Source organism: Varanus komodoensis, unplaced genomic scaffold, assembly GCF_004798865.1.
Source record: "Varanus komodoensis strain SLA01 unplaced genomic scaffold, ASM479886v1 scaffold16, whole genome shotgun sequence".
Classification (NCBI taxonomy): Eukaryota; Metazoa; Chordata; class Lepidosauria; order Squamata; family Varanidae; genus Varanus; species Varanus komodoensis.
Genome location: NW_025335468.1, coordinates 10,985,706 through 11,000,677, shown reverse-complemented (window position 1 = coordinate 11,000,677; position 14,972 = coordinate 10,985,706). Strand labels below are relative to the sequence as shown.

Below are 14,972 nucleotides of genomic sequence, written 5' to 3'. Positions count from 1 at the left end.
ACCATTCATTTCCTGAAGCTTTCTTTAGGAGCCCTTCAGTGTTTCAACCTCCAGTCCTCCTGTTGTGCCCCTAACTGGGCCTCCCACGAGCAAGGACAGCGAGCAACCAGGTCAACCTGCTTTAGGGGTCAGGAGTTCTCCATTGGAGACACTTCCCATTTCGATGTCTCCTCCCTCAGGCTGTATTCTTCAACATTCCCATGGCTGCCCTTGGGCCAATCTCTCCCACTCCTGATGGAGTCTGAGCCATTTCAGAAACAGTTTCATCCTCAAAATTGGAGTCCGAATTACCGGTACAACCAGCAGGAGGAGTCTCCCGTGAGTGCCCCTGCAGTTTGACACATGACAATACAGGAACTTGCACCCATCATTGCTCTTTGTGGTAAATGGATGCCAGGTCTTGTACAAAGTAAGCAGCTGTCCATTGCGAAGCAGTATTGGCATACAGTGACTGTTCTGTATTCTAAAAACATCCAGTGAAATTCTAAGCTTTGGCATGCTCATTGCATTATTTCTCCATAAAGGTCATTTGGCTGCAGAAACTGAATCAACAAGGACCATCTGGAAAAATTATTATCCAAATAGCATCTTAATCAAAATCCAGGAGATATTTAGGTGCAGAAGGAGCAAACCAAGAGCATGTGCTTTGCATGCAGATGGCCCCAGGTTCAGCCTTTGGCATCTCCAGGTAGGACTAGAGCCACTGCTAGTTAGCAGGGAAGAAGTTGGCCTAAATGGACCAAAGGCAGCTTCCTATGTTCATTATTGCTAAGGCATACGAGGGTTTCTGGGGGGTTAAAGTTAGCCATGTCCTTGACTGAATAATGAGCTAAAGGCACAGGGAACATCTCGAGCTGTGCTGTTAGGTGTACTTATTTCAGCACATCTCCATTATCAGTGTGCCTTAAAGGTGATGTTTGGATCTAGCAACTATGGAAGTTTATCACAACCTCAGAAGGTGTTCCACTTGTTATGTGACAGCAAACATACAGTTGCTTCTAGTGTTTGGTTTTTGATTGTTTCTTTCCTCACACAACAGGAAGTTGGGTGATGGCCAGGCCATCACTGGTTAAAGCACAGTGTGGAAGCTCGCTTCTGAACAGTCAGTGCACAGCTGTCTCCAGTTGATAGAGATGTACTTTCTCAGATGCATCATGATGGTCCACCAAAATATTTAATTGGACACAAGGAGCAGAACTAGATGGATACCCATCCCTACTTAGAGCCCCAAGATGTTCTGTAAGGCCAGCAGCAGATAAAGGCCAGGGTGTTTAAGCTATCCCTCATCATTGGAGAAGGAGCAGGAAATGATTTCTACCTGGGTAAAAATAATACATTTTCATAACAGCCAAAACTACTCAAGCCAAGCTACATGTGATGTATTTATTTATTTCACTTCAAAGCAGCCATGTGGATGCTGGTCCAATTAGAATTGGTTAGAATAAAAGGGTTATCCCTTCCCTTCCCTTCCCTTCCCTTCCCTTCCCTTCCCTTCCCTTCTCTACCCCACCCCCTCCAAGGGCCAGGGAGCGGCCAAAATACATGCAGAGTAAGGAATAAGAGGGAAATAAAAACATGGTCCATCTCCCAGTTATGGAACCTGCCTTCTGGGAGACTCACGGAAGTCAGAGCCTAAGAACTATAAGATGTACTTACCTGAACTGGCAGGGAGAATTGGGAAGAGGGATTTCAGAACTACATCAACAAAGAGTAGGGGGTGGTTCTGGTGCTATTGTAAGTGCAGGGGGTGTTACTTCACTTTGTTGGATGAGTGGACTACATGACTGAATGAATGGGTGAGTGAGTGAGTGAAAGACGTAGGGAGGGAAAAGAGAGCAATTAATTCAGAAAAAGAAAGGGAGTGCTGATAACAATAATATCTTGACAGTACAATCCTATACATGTCAGATAGAAGTCCCGTTGTAAGTGTGCATGAGACTGCAGCTTGGATGGATTTTGACATGCCCAAGGAAACTGCAATTGGGTGAGAGACAGAGGCTACCTTGAGTTCAACCTCACTCCCACCATCGGATGCCTGTAAATTTCCATGTCCAGAGACTTAAGTGCATCTGCAGCAGGGGCAATATGACTGCACCCTTACTGTGCTTGTCATTTCATGCCCTTTCCCTTCACCCAGAGGAAGTTCTCCCCTGCTAGACCTCTGCAATTTATCTTTTTCAGTGACATGCTATATAACATGCCATATAAGAGCATGCTACTTTTAGAGTGGCTGGGGCCTTTGTGAGCATCCTAGAGGAAGGTCATCAGAGGATGAGGTATTTTAATAGTTTGTTCTTCCAATCAGATCAGAGGATGATATAAAAGAGGCAATGATATACTTTTCTAACAGGGGAAGCAGGAGCTTTGCTTTCCACTTCTCCCAAAATAGCACAATTGAACTATCTGCATTACAATTTGCTGCCAGCTGTAATTGGAGATTATGCATGCATATCAACTCTCCGTTGAAAACATCACATTTTGCATTATTTATCTGGGAATGCAAATCCATGTTTTTAAAACCCTTCCCTGCTTTCCCCCTGCAGTTTTTGAGCATCTGATATGAAAATTTATTTTAAAGTGGAGAAGGAGCAGCAAGTGACACCACCCGTGTTAGCAGCCCCCTGACAAACGTCTGGGCTGTTCGGAGATGTTTTGTTGGCTGAGGCAAAGTGCAAATTTGCCCCAGGTGAAGCTGGCCACAGTGGCAGCTGACTCTGCCTTCAGCACTGGAGGTGGGACAGCACCCCACGCCTAACAGGCCACGGTAGGCTAGCTGTGGGAGAGGAGGACAGGCTGACGGGCAGCCGAGGGGCTGACACAATTGCCCCATCCAAACCACTGAGTGGCTGCCCTCTGAGGTGACTGCCCCACACTGGCCCTGATCAACATCACTTCAGAGAAAAGGAGCTAGCTGGGGGCATCTTGGCACTCTGACTAGACAGATGGTTTAACTATCGTCATTTCTTGCTGCTGTTGCATAATTTGTCACCTCATTACATCGTTTGGCAAAATTTAACCAATGACCCAAAGGGATCAAAGAAATTGTCCCAAAAGGGAGCGCTCGTCTTGCAACTCTGTCATGTGTGGAATGCCAGAAAATTCTATCGGCGGTCCTCTCCCAGTGGCCAAGACATATGGAACGGTTTTTGACTAATGGTTGGTTTCAAGTTCGTCGCTTGCTGACTACAACACAAAATGATAATCGGCATCTGTGAATGTCCCATCAGAGCTTTAATTTCACATTGCATCGTCTCAACCTTAATCCTTTTCACATGCCCAGCTGTGAGTGAGTCATCAGCTCTAGAGTTTTGAAGCACAGAAAAACTGAATGATTTTTATGGCCATACAAAGTCGTTTCCGACTTAAAAGAAGCACAGAAATGCTGCACTTGTAGGAGGGTCAGCAAGGCAAAGGTGTAGGCTCCTTCAATTCCTTCTGTCTCATCATCCCCTAAATAGCAGTTCTTAGTTCATGCAGCCTTCGGGAATAAGGGAAGAGTTGTGGTCAAGGATTCTTTCATGGGCTTGTTGGCTCAAACTCCACTTTTCTACCCAAAATGTGTACCGCACATTTACTATATTTAATAGATGACTTACATACATTAAGGTTTACTAAGTACATAACCCTGATGGCAATGCTATTCCTTTAAGAGCAGGACTGGAAAGGGACGCCATCCTTGGAATGCACTGCTAGGGATTGTTGCAGCACGTCTGAGCGTCCCGTCAAGAACATTTTTCTCTTGATGTTTCAGGAAGCTTTGGAAACTGCATTGTCTAATGCCTTTCACTGGGCAGGGGGGTCATGAGCAGGTTTTCACACACAGCTTGCTCCAGCTACGGGAGCTGTCGTTCATCCACACTCTGTACATGGGGGGGTGGGGTTGGGTGGCTGTGCATATAATGTGCCAGAGAAGGGCTCCAGTTGCAAGAAGCCTCCCAAAAGCACGTCAAGGCCTTGACACGTGTGACACGTGTGCACATGGGTGTGCGCCAGCATTTTACAGGGCCCACTATGACTGAGGGGCATGTGTTCCATGTAGAAATGGTACTTTTCAAGGGTCCTGTTTCTCAGAGGGAAGAACTGCCTCAGCTGCCAAACCTGGGCAGATTCGGGTGCTACCGCAGGCTCAGTGCCTCCGTATTTGTGTGAGTACATGTGAACTGAAAAGCCATGCTGGGTTTAAATGAAGGGATTATCTAGCTTTGTGCTCACATAGGACCAACCAGTTGCCCACAAGAAACCCACCGGCGGGATATCAGTGCAACTGTATCCTCTTGCCCATATTCCCCAGCATGGTATCTATAGGGATATTGAAGATAGTAATACCTCTATCAAGACTAGTGGCCATTGCCCAATTCTCTTTCAACACCATCCATCACTGCATCTTTTGGAAGTGAATCCCATAGTTTAACTGTGCACCATGGAAAGGAGGGCTTCTTTTTCTCTGACCTGAATATACCACCAGTCAGCTTCAGGGGACGGCCCCACTGTGTTCAAATATTATCAAGCAGGGAGAAACATGTCTCCTTATCTACTTTCTCCATTGCATATGTCATATTCCGCATGTGTTTGGGTATATATACATAGGGGTACATGAGATAAATATGTTGTGCCCATCCAGTGCAGAGCTGGAATTCCAAAATGGTCAGAAGAATTGCATTGACTTGTAATCAATACAAATATCTGGTCAGACTTATGGAAGCTTATCCAGGGGACCCCAAAAAGTTCACTGTGGGTGTATTTTTACCATCTGCAAAAACTTCCCACAAGCATTTCTTAGCATCATATCTATTTCCCACAGAGCAGGATGGTGATGAAGGAAGATGCCATGCTGCAGAACTCTGCAAGGGCCAAGAGCTGGTAGAATATTACTGTGTAGATAGCAGAGCAGAGCAGATTGGCGTTTATCTGCAAAGTCCATTAGTAGAACTCATACAAAATGGAAAGCATGAGTACAATATTGGAGTAATTAAACAGATGTTTTTCTAAAATTCAGCGGGAGTGTCATGTAGAAGGCTACCGGGGAAAAGGAGCTGGGGCCTTCACCCTGCATCAAGGGCCCATTACAACCCCCTAGCTTATGGCCAGAGATAGAATCAAAGCACCTTTGCTCTGAAGCACTCTTGCTCATCCTGAAGTGCTATGACTTACCTTACAGTTGTCCTCTTTCAATTTTGCTCCATTCCTTTTCTGGGCCCCTTTCCAGTGGATTGTGATGCTTCTGAGATGTAAGCCTATCCCCTGTCTGGAAAGTTCCTCTTGGTTACCCCGTTGTCATGCATGCAACAACCTGGTATTATCTGTTGGATGATACTGTGACTTTCCCCAAGGACATCTGGTGAGTTGCTTGGCTAGCTGGCAGACACAAGCAGAGGCACTGAAGTCTTAAGCCTAACATTGTGTCTACTCTTCCATCCTGGCACTCAGCTGAATTGACTATTGATCTTTAACTAGAAAATAGTTGTGTTTCACATTTCAAGGTGTCCTTCTAGACCTAGTTTTACATTCTTGGACCATTACTTCTCATTTCAGGAACTGGGAGTTGGTAGGCATACCTAGGGCCATGGGAGAGTGCCATTCTCATGTACTGGAGTGAAATATAAGTAATGCTTTTGTCACTAGTGATTATACTGGCACAGGCAGACGTAAAAAAGGATCGATACTGAAAAGTCTCAGTGTCCTTGGGAGACCGTGTGCACCTTCAGGGGTTTTTGACAGTGCAAAGGCATAGAAAGATTAATTTAGTTCTGAATGCATGTTGTCATGTTAATGAGGATGAAGTTAATGGACCAGATGCCATGTTTTGATGAACAACTATTGGAGCCCATGAAGATTGGATTCCAAGCCATTTTTGTTTCTCCATCCTCCACCCACCCTTCTGAGATAAGAAAAACAAGAAAGCAGACAGCAAAGAGTTCATGACTGAAGAGGCTGCAGCCCTTCACACCCCTGTCTGGAAGTTACCCCAACAAACAGAATGGGACCTACTCCTGAGTAGCCACATATACAATGGCATGGTTGATAGGCAATTATTCCTGAGATCTGGGCAGGGGGACTCAATGCTAGGGTTGTGAGAGGTGCATGTACAGTAATAAATGGTTACGTGCTTTTTACATTTCTTTTTATTCAATAGTGGAACTTTGGTTGGGAGTGAGGACGGAGTGACCTCCCTTGGAAGCAAGGCTGAATGTGCTTGGGGGCTTCCACTACTTCATTTCTGCATATCAAATAAGCCAACTGTGTAAAGTGATATCTGTGGGGAAAGGGGGGATGCGAAAGAGGGAGGTTTTTATTATTTGCAGTGATCCTTGCCTTCTGCTGCCTGCACCACGGATGCATAATCCAGGCTATCCCATGGGTGTGGTTTGGCTACCAAGAGATACCTATATGAGTTACGTATGAATGTAACTTGCATGTACTCCCCACCCCCCGCAAACAGCTCAGTGTGGACTCTCCCTGATAGTGCTTCCTACGAGAAATGAGAAGGCTCTTGCCCTCCTAGAGCCATGCGATGGTCCCCAGTCCCATTTGCCCGTGTTTCCTCCATCTTTATTGGCTCTGCCTCCTCTGGTATTGCAAAAATGAAAGGTAAACATCCATTTCCTAGGCCACTCAGCAGCTCTGTCCTGGGCCAGCCTGTGCCCTCCCTTTACTCTAAAGCCCTTTACTTAAGCCCAGCCATGTTGTCCTGCCTGCTCTTGATGCCAGCCTGGATGCGGGCTATACATGCATGCTGCCTTGGCCATTTCTTAGATGGGTTTCTAGGCTTTGCTCATCTCACTTTTCTTCTTGCTATACTCTCACGTGTCATTTCATCCCAGTTTTTCTTACTCTGCCCTGATTGTCTTCTTTAGTCGACACTTAGGCGCTGATGCACCAATGTAACATAGTGCTGTGGTTTATAAGGATACAAATGGAGCTTTTTACACATGGCATTTTGTCAGCCGCAAAGCATTATGGAAAGTATGATATGATGCAGTGTAAAACCATATGAGCTCTTGTGAGCTGTATAGAAATTGAATAGATAAATAGGTTTTACACCATGTTGAAGGTGTGTTGGCAAAACTAGCAATATTCACTGATGGTGCATGAGCCTCTACGGCAGGGTTGGGGCATGTGTGGTCCTTCCAATGTGCTTGAACTGAACATCTGCCCTACCTACCCAGCATAGCCAGTGATGAGGAATCATGAAAACAGCACTCCAACAACATCTGGAGGGCCAGGCATTGCCCACCTGTGTTCTAAAGGCAGCCATGGTGCATCCACATATGCTAGCAAATGGACTCTGGTGTTTAATAACCCGTTTATTATTTCAGAATGCACGGGTGGCCCAAGTGGGATATGCCTTCTCTCTTTATTTCTTTATTATTATTTATTTCAAGCCTTTATATCCCGTCCTTCTGCCAAGCGCTCAGGACAGCTTACACGCCATAAAATTGCAATGTAAAACCTCAATTATTAAAACAATATAAACATCATGTACTCAGAAAAGGGAAGAAAATAATAGAAAATGTGACTGTGGAGAGAAGAAAAAGAAAAAAATCTTAAAACATCTAAAACCCTTGATTATTAAAATGATGGTTGAATAAAAAGGTCTTTACCTGGCGCTGGAAGGAGTATAATGTCAGTGCCAGGCAGACCTCTCTGGGGAGCACATTCCATAGTCAGCAGCATTTAAGCATGTGGTGTGTTTTTTTCCCCTAAAAATAAATTAAATGTAAAGAGGCCTAGCAAAACAAAAAAACCCTACCATGGAACAAGAAGAAGGTTCACAATGTGCTTCTTGAATTGCAGGTGAGCTTTCTCGTTGTTCATAAGTCAACCTGGCCATGGATCTTGTTGCTTTGCTGAATGAGTGTTGAGAATCTATGCCCAGATGACTCTATTCCTACCACCATTATTTCCTTTAATGTCTCCCGGTCAGTGATCTGTATGCTTGGTGGCTTTGTGCCTCTCAGCCCACCGCTTACAGACTTTAACCGTTTCCTTCTGTTTTTCCCCACTCACAAGCAGTCTTTACTCTCTAACAGTTTCCTCCTGTTTTTCCTTTCTACAGTATATCGCATTTGCCTCCCTCTTCTTCATTCTGGTTTCCATCACTACCTTTTGCCTCGAGACCCATGAGAGATTTAATCCCATCGTTAACAAGACAGAGACGGAAATTGTTGGGAATGACACCCAGGTGCGTGTCTATCGGGAGGCAGAGACAGAAGCTTTCCTGACCTACATCGAAGGAGTCTGCGTGGTCTGGTTTACTTTTGAGTTCCTGATGAGGGTTATTTTCTGCCCAAACAAGATGGAATTTATCAAAAACACCTTGAACATCATCGACTTTGTGGCCATTCTGCCTTTCTATCTGGAGGTTGGACTCAGTGGCCTGTCTTCCAAAGCTGCTAAGGATGTCTTGGGCTTCCTGCGGGTTGTCCGGTTTGTGCGAATCCTGCGAATTTTCAAGCTGACCCGCCACTTTGTAGGGCTGCGGGTCTTGGGTCATACTCTCCGTGCCAGCACAAATGAATTCTTGCTGCTCATCATCTTCTTAGCATTGGGCGTCTTGATCTTTGCCACAATGATCTACTACGCCGAGAGAATAGGTGCTAAACCCAATGATCCTAGTGCCAGTGAACACACACACTTCAAAAACATCCCCATTGGCTTCTGGTGGGCTGTTGTCACCATGACCACCCTGGGCTACGGAGACATGTATCCTCAGACTTGGTCAGGCATGCTGGTGGGGGCCCTCTGTGCTCTCGCGGGCGTGCTGACCATTGCCATGCCTGTACCCGTCATTGTGAACAATTTTGGAATGTATTACTCCTTAGCTATGGCTAAGCAGAAGCTACCAAAGAAAAAAAAGAAGCATATCCCTCGGCCGCCCCAGCTGGGATCCCCCAATTATTGTAAATCTGTCATAAACTCTCCACATCACAGTACTCAGAGCGACACTTGCCCACTCGCCCAAGAAGAAATGTTAGAAATTAACAGAGCAGGTAGGAAACCTCTTAGAGGAATGTCCATCTGACCTTTAACCTCCATCCTTTGTAGAGATCGAAGAATTCGGCCAGACTGCTTTCTTAGCACAGTGGGTAGCACAACGCCCCACCACTGTCCCACCACCACACACGGCATAATGCGTGGGACGTGCAGGTTGCAGGGACAAACGGTGCAGGAGCGGCCAACAAGCGAAACCTAGGCATGCACGCGATGGGAGCCTTAACACTGGTCCTGTTTAATGGGACGTTTACATGATTTTAAGAGATAAATACATCCAGTGGAAGAATATTTTTTAGAGCTTGCATTGCTGGACTGCATTAATACATCAAGTTGGCTCCTGAGCATTGTATGCTTCCTAGCATACTGGGTGTCATGGGTGCAGGTCTTGCTCAGGAAAGCAAGCAAGCAAGCAAGCAAGCAAACACACATTTTCCCCCTAGACAGAGTTTTCCCACTTGTTCCTAGCTACTTTTAAAGCTATAGCAAACCATGCCTTTGGTGAGAGGAACAAGATGGCTACCTATACCGCCAACATTTTCAGTTTCATGAGAGAACCATGTCTTTTCATATTGTTAGCAGCTAATGAGCTTAGATCTCCCAACAAAAAGCAATGTGGTTCACAAGGGAGCAAAGTGAAATGCAGGGTGTTTATTCCATGGCAGGTGACCCTGACCCATTTTCTAACGACAGGAGCTGATGAGCGCTTAGATACTGAACTCCGGGAGTATCAGCGCCAGGTCTGTGAGCTACAGCTCCTTCAACCCCCTACCCTGAAAGGCTGGCTGAAATGGGGAGACTACTGGCCATTTGTTCTGAAGAGCCAGGAATGAAAATCTCCTGGGCTACTCTTTTCTTTTTAATGTTAAGTGATAAATGACAGCAATAAGAAAATATTCCCGTTCAGACTAAACTAGCTTTCCTATTAGTTCGACACTGGGGGTGGGGAATGAGAATACTAGTCTTCATGGAATATATTCTAGTATTCCATGGCTAGTGGTTAGTTATGGGACTATCTCAGTTTTATGAGACTCCACAAAGAGCACACAAAGTTACAGGGCTTTGGTCCAATTCGTTCCACCCCATAATCTACCTCTACCCATGGAATATCATCGACCTATTCTGTGGAAAAGAAAATGTGATTTTAAAGTCAATAACCGCACATTATTTTGGCTGGTGAAATGAACATAGGTTCCGACCTTCAGCCTATTAAAACAGCAAAAAGCAAACAAACTGAACCCCCACAAAATTCCCCATGGGTAAATATTGCGATAAAGGTCATTTATACAGTGGTGTGCGCCAATCTTTAGTAGTTAGGGATACGTTTCAAAACCAGCATATACTGATGATGGTCTTGCAGTATCATTGATTGATTGATTGATTGATTGATTTGCGTACTTCCTTTTTGGTGGAAATCTAATTTATTGCTCCATGTGGGTGAGAAATCCCCTCTTTCCATCTCATAGCCATGCATGTGGATGCTCTTGAAAGTACACAAAAGAAGCGCGACTTTCCTTTGTGTGTGTGGCTTCACCAGTGCCAACGCTAATTTGTAGGAGATGGGGAAGTGATGGTAGAAAATGAACTTTGCTGCTGTTTCTTTGTGGAACTCTGTAAAATCCATCCCAATGGTAAAGAGCTTTCATTTTTGCCACTGTTCTTCCCTGTGGATTTTTCTTTTCAACCTTTAATTTGATTTGGAGACTTCCATTGCACCAGGCTGGCCACAATCCATGCAAATGATTGCCTCTTTACTCTTTTGACCCTTTGCACACACCTATGTGGTTCCCCCCCTCCATGCTCCTCCGGTTGCAAATGCTTATCACAAAGTCATCACCAAGCAACAACGCACCTTCTTCATGAGTAAATACATGCACAAGCGGCTCTATGAAGCAGGGAGAGTAAGAGGGAGCTCATGAAGCAGTGTGGCCCATGCATCCGACTGCCCGCCAGTGCCATGACAGATTGGCTATCCATGGTCCATGGTGGAGCCAACGCGAACTCATCAGCGCTCTGAATCACCCGCGACCTCTGTGTAGAAAAGGTCCTGCTGGACACCTATTATCTCGGATGCGATTCTTCTTATAGGTGGGGTGGCATGGAATAGGCACTGGCCATGGCAGCACCAGCCTGCCTTCTGCTACTGGGGGAGCAGTTCTGGCCCAGTGTCGCTCACGCGGAAGCTTCAGCACTCCAGCCGAGGTATGAGAAGGGTCGCGCCGAGAAAACAAGTGCCCAGCCTGCTCGCACTGCTCTCAACGCCTGCCATGTCTTTCTGCTTTTCCCTGGCTCCAGAGCCCACCCGTACTTTGCCTAATGGAGCTGGACTGCAGCACCCACTCATTCATTCGGTGTAGCCTAAAGAAGAAGTGGCATGCTTTAAGTGGAGGGGATCTGTAATATTCAGGGGCAGGAGAAGCTGTTGCCTTTCTCCAATCAGATCTCACATAGGCACCCCGTTTCCTGAGCGCAGGCACTGTATGGCGGCGAGCGTCACGACGGCACGCTCACGAGGCTCTTGACAGTCAGTCACTGGGACTGGATAGCCTAGACTCTGGAGGACAGAAGAGACCAAAGGGCATCACAGGGGACACACACTCATATCAGGCCACGGTGGGGATAGGCAGTCTTAGGGAGGAACCGGAAACGCCCGTGTTCCTAAGTGGTTAAAAGCAAGGCCAAGTCACTTTCACCACTAGGCTGGAAAAACATGCTATTTCTTATCACTGCTTCTCCAGCAACCTGCTGCTATTGGGTGTTTTGTATCATACAGAACCAATGGCCAAGTATTATGAAGTTTCCGGAATTGCAAACTGCAAAGGCACTACCCTTGCAAGTTGAGGCAGAACATGTTTTTATGAGTATAAATAAAAAAGTATAATAATAAAATAAAATAAAATAAAATAAAAAAGTCTTTTTTCTGCCCAGATTTGCATAGGATGATGCTCTTAATGAATATTCTTAATAAATACTCTCTGTGTGGTACATTTCAGACACTGGCCAGCTCAGCTATATGCAGCTTCTAGGTACTAGGAACCCCAAATAACTTCACCCAGTCTTCATGTTATTAGCACACCAAATTTTGTTTAACCCCCCCCCCCCCCCCCCGTGCATGTCCTTGCTTCCAGGACCAGTTAAATTACAGAACGGAGACACCTTCCCAATATTTGCACTGGTATCTGCTCTCTCCAGTCCTGACCATCGCTATCGAAGAACGCAACATCCTACCAAGTTACATATTCCCAAAGTGATGAGCTTCAAACTCACTAGATGACAAGGAGGGTCAAATGACCCCACCATATTATTCAAGGGTTAAATAAGCACTACAGATTGAAGGTTATTAGGGGGCAGGTTCTTCATCTGACATGCACCTTAACTCATCTTGGGTGAAATAGCTCGTGATGGCCTGAGCCAGCTCACTGAGACACACCATTGGGCCCTCTAAGCTCAGTACAGTCAGCACTGCCCTGGCTGGCAGCAGCTCTTCAGGGTTTCTGGCAGGATCCTTTCCCTGCACTGGGCATTTAAACAGGCACCTTCCAGAGACCACTGAGCCAGAGCCCTTCCTGCAGCCACCCACTGCCTGGGCCTTGGTATCTTGTTCAAGGCCTGTAAAATAAATAGGAGCAAATTCAGCTTGCCCAAATCAATACAATAATAACAACCGTTTGCTCATAAAGTGAGCTTATGTATCTGAAACAAAACAAAGCAAAACAGGTGGACGATATGCAACTAGATCCATCTACCATGTCTGCCTTTGTGACTCATTAGAAGTTGAAATGTATAGCCAGCTGCACTGCACTGCCTCATGAGGAACACCATATATTTCAAAATAATGATAAAAAACAGGCTGTTCTGTGTTGTTGACGGCAGCGGTGATTCCTCACTGAAGCTGCATGTGCAGATAAATCAGTGATGTTTGCAGAAAGTATGTGAACATAAAGATTTTAAGAAGGGGGCACAGCTCCATGGTGGAGCAACTACTTTGCATCAGGTTCAGTTTCCAGCATCTTCAAGCAGAGCTGGGAAATGATTTTGCATTCTGGTGAAGAACGCAGGGCGGGTTCCATAGCTTAGTTTTATCCTCCCAACAACTAACCTATGAGGTAAGTTGTGCTGAGAGTCCCTGACCAGCCCTAAGTCACCCAGGGAGCTTCATGGCGGAGTGTGGAGTAGAGCCCTGATCTCCTGGGTCCCCAGTCCAACACTCTCACCACCACGCCTCACTGACCCTGAGGCGCTGCTCCCACACTGACTTTACACAAAATAGCCAGTTGAAAGCGCCCCAGTCTTCTGATTTACCCTGTGCCTGAATGATAGATAAAACAAATTCAGAAATGCTAGCCTCAACTTCTGCTATGTCTTGATCAGGCCCAGAATGGAAAGAGAAAGTGTGCATCTCAAATCCATTTTTTTCTAGGCACCCAGAATCACACAAGATAAAGCTGGGCACATTTCCGGGTCATTCCCTTCTAAGACTCCCTAAGATATTTCAATGGCTTCATGTCATAGAATTTCCCAAGGTCCACTGTAATAAAATGATAAAGTAACATGTAGCTTTGGTTCCCTACCACTGCCCCTGTTGTCACAATAGGAAGTTATAGAAAATTAGAGTGAAAACAAGTGCTATATTCTCTGTCTGACTGCCATGTCCATAGCAATTTCTCCCCCCACCTGTTTCTGTAACATTAAGGAACACTTACTGTGGTTCTTCTTGTCATCACATTGAGGATTTCTCTGGTGGGGCTGAGAAAGCTCCGAATGTCATTCCACTGCATAACATGATAAGACATCCCAAATTGCTGAAGGGGATACTATGGGGAGAAGGGGATACTATGGCAGAGGGAAGCAGGTTTCAGTGCTATCCTTGTGGGAGTGTAATGTCTACTCACATTGTAATGGATGGTTTAGGGAGGTCAAAAGTTTAATCCATTTTATATTAAAATGCTGATGAATGAAAATAGCATCATACAGGTTTAGATTGTTTTGAAGGGAAGAAAATGAAGGTTTTGTCTGGGTTTTAATACAGTCAAATTCCATTTGAGTCTCTACTTTTGCAATGACTGAAATAGGGAAAAGAAATTCAAGTTGAACATGAATTTTAAAAAAAACACCACACAGAGACAGTAACTTTCTTCTTCCCAACACCCCCAACCCTGAACTAGCAATGAACCTGAACTTATTTGAAAATTCAGCTCCTCCTGGAGTAGTTTGGCTCCCTGAAGTAAATCATATAGCTTTTAAACTCCAACTTTCAGGAGCTCTTTCAATATATACCGTAGCTCATTTCTTAATAAGAAAATTGTCCCATGGCCATGCTGTCTTGTCACCAGAACTGGAAATATTGGCCTTCAGGGTTAAAACATAATCTCCTGTGTAACTGAAAGGGAATGTAATGCTCTTGAGCTTCTTTATCCTGCTTGAATCAGCTCAAGTGTGGTTAATGAACAGGGTTAATCAGCCACAATCTCTTAAATATTTAAATGGAACAATCCATGGTTTAATGCCTTGTAAACACCTTTGTGGCTAGGGGAACACCGGGGCTGTGATATTTTAGTGATGTTAAAGAGCATGAAGGTATGTCAGTCAGCTGAGTGAGACTGGGTGGGTGGAAAATGGGGGGCATCCATCTTGTGAGAGGGCACACAGCCATTTTCCTCACTGACAATGCCACAAATACTTCCAGCCTTTGGAGGTCATCAGACCTTCCAAGAATATCTTTACTGGCCCTCTTCTGCACCCATGTAAGTCAGCACACTGCACTAATTGCCAAGAAAGAAGCCAAGCAAATAATTTACAAAATAGGGATAAGTTAGCTATACTACAGAGCAAATGAAGGCAGATTGCACAGCTACAGACAGTCAGACACATGGGGATTCACAGGGATAATTTCAGTGTACATTTTTATACATCATGTAAAATTCAGCTCAAATCTTTTGGTATTTGCTGCTTTCGTAAATGAAAACCATTCCTGCTCTCAT

The 14,972-nt window shown here is 45.1% G+C and overlaps 1 protein-coding gene across 4 annotated transcripts in view; it reads left to right on the top strand.

The window, feature by feature from the left end:
- Positions 1-14,972, top strand: part of KCNC1 (potassium voltage-gated channel subfamily C member 1) — a 140,001-nt gene that overhangs the window by 114,520 nt on the left and 10,509 nt on the right. For 3 of the 4 annotated variants that reach the window (XM_044425869.1, XM_044425872.1, XM_044425870.1), the window contains exon 2: positions 8,057-8,990. In XM_044425869.1, coding sequence (XP_044281804.1) covers positions 8,057-8,990 — 934 coding nt within the window. The remainder of the gene's footprint in view (positions 1-8,056; positions 8,991-14,972) is intronic. The other variant, XM_044425873.1, reaches the window with a different exon arrangement.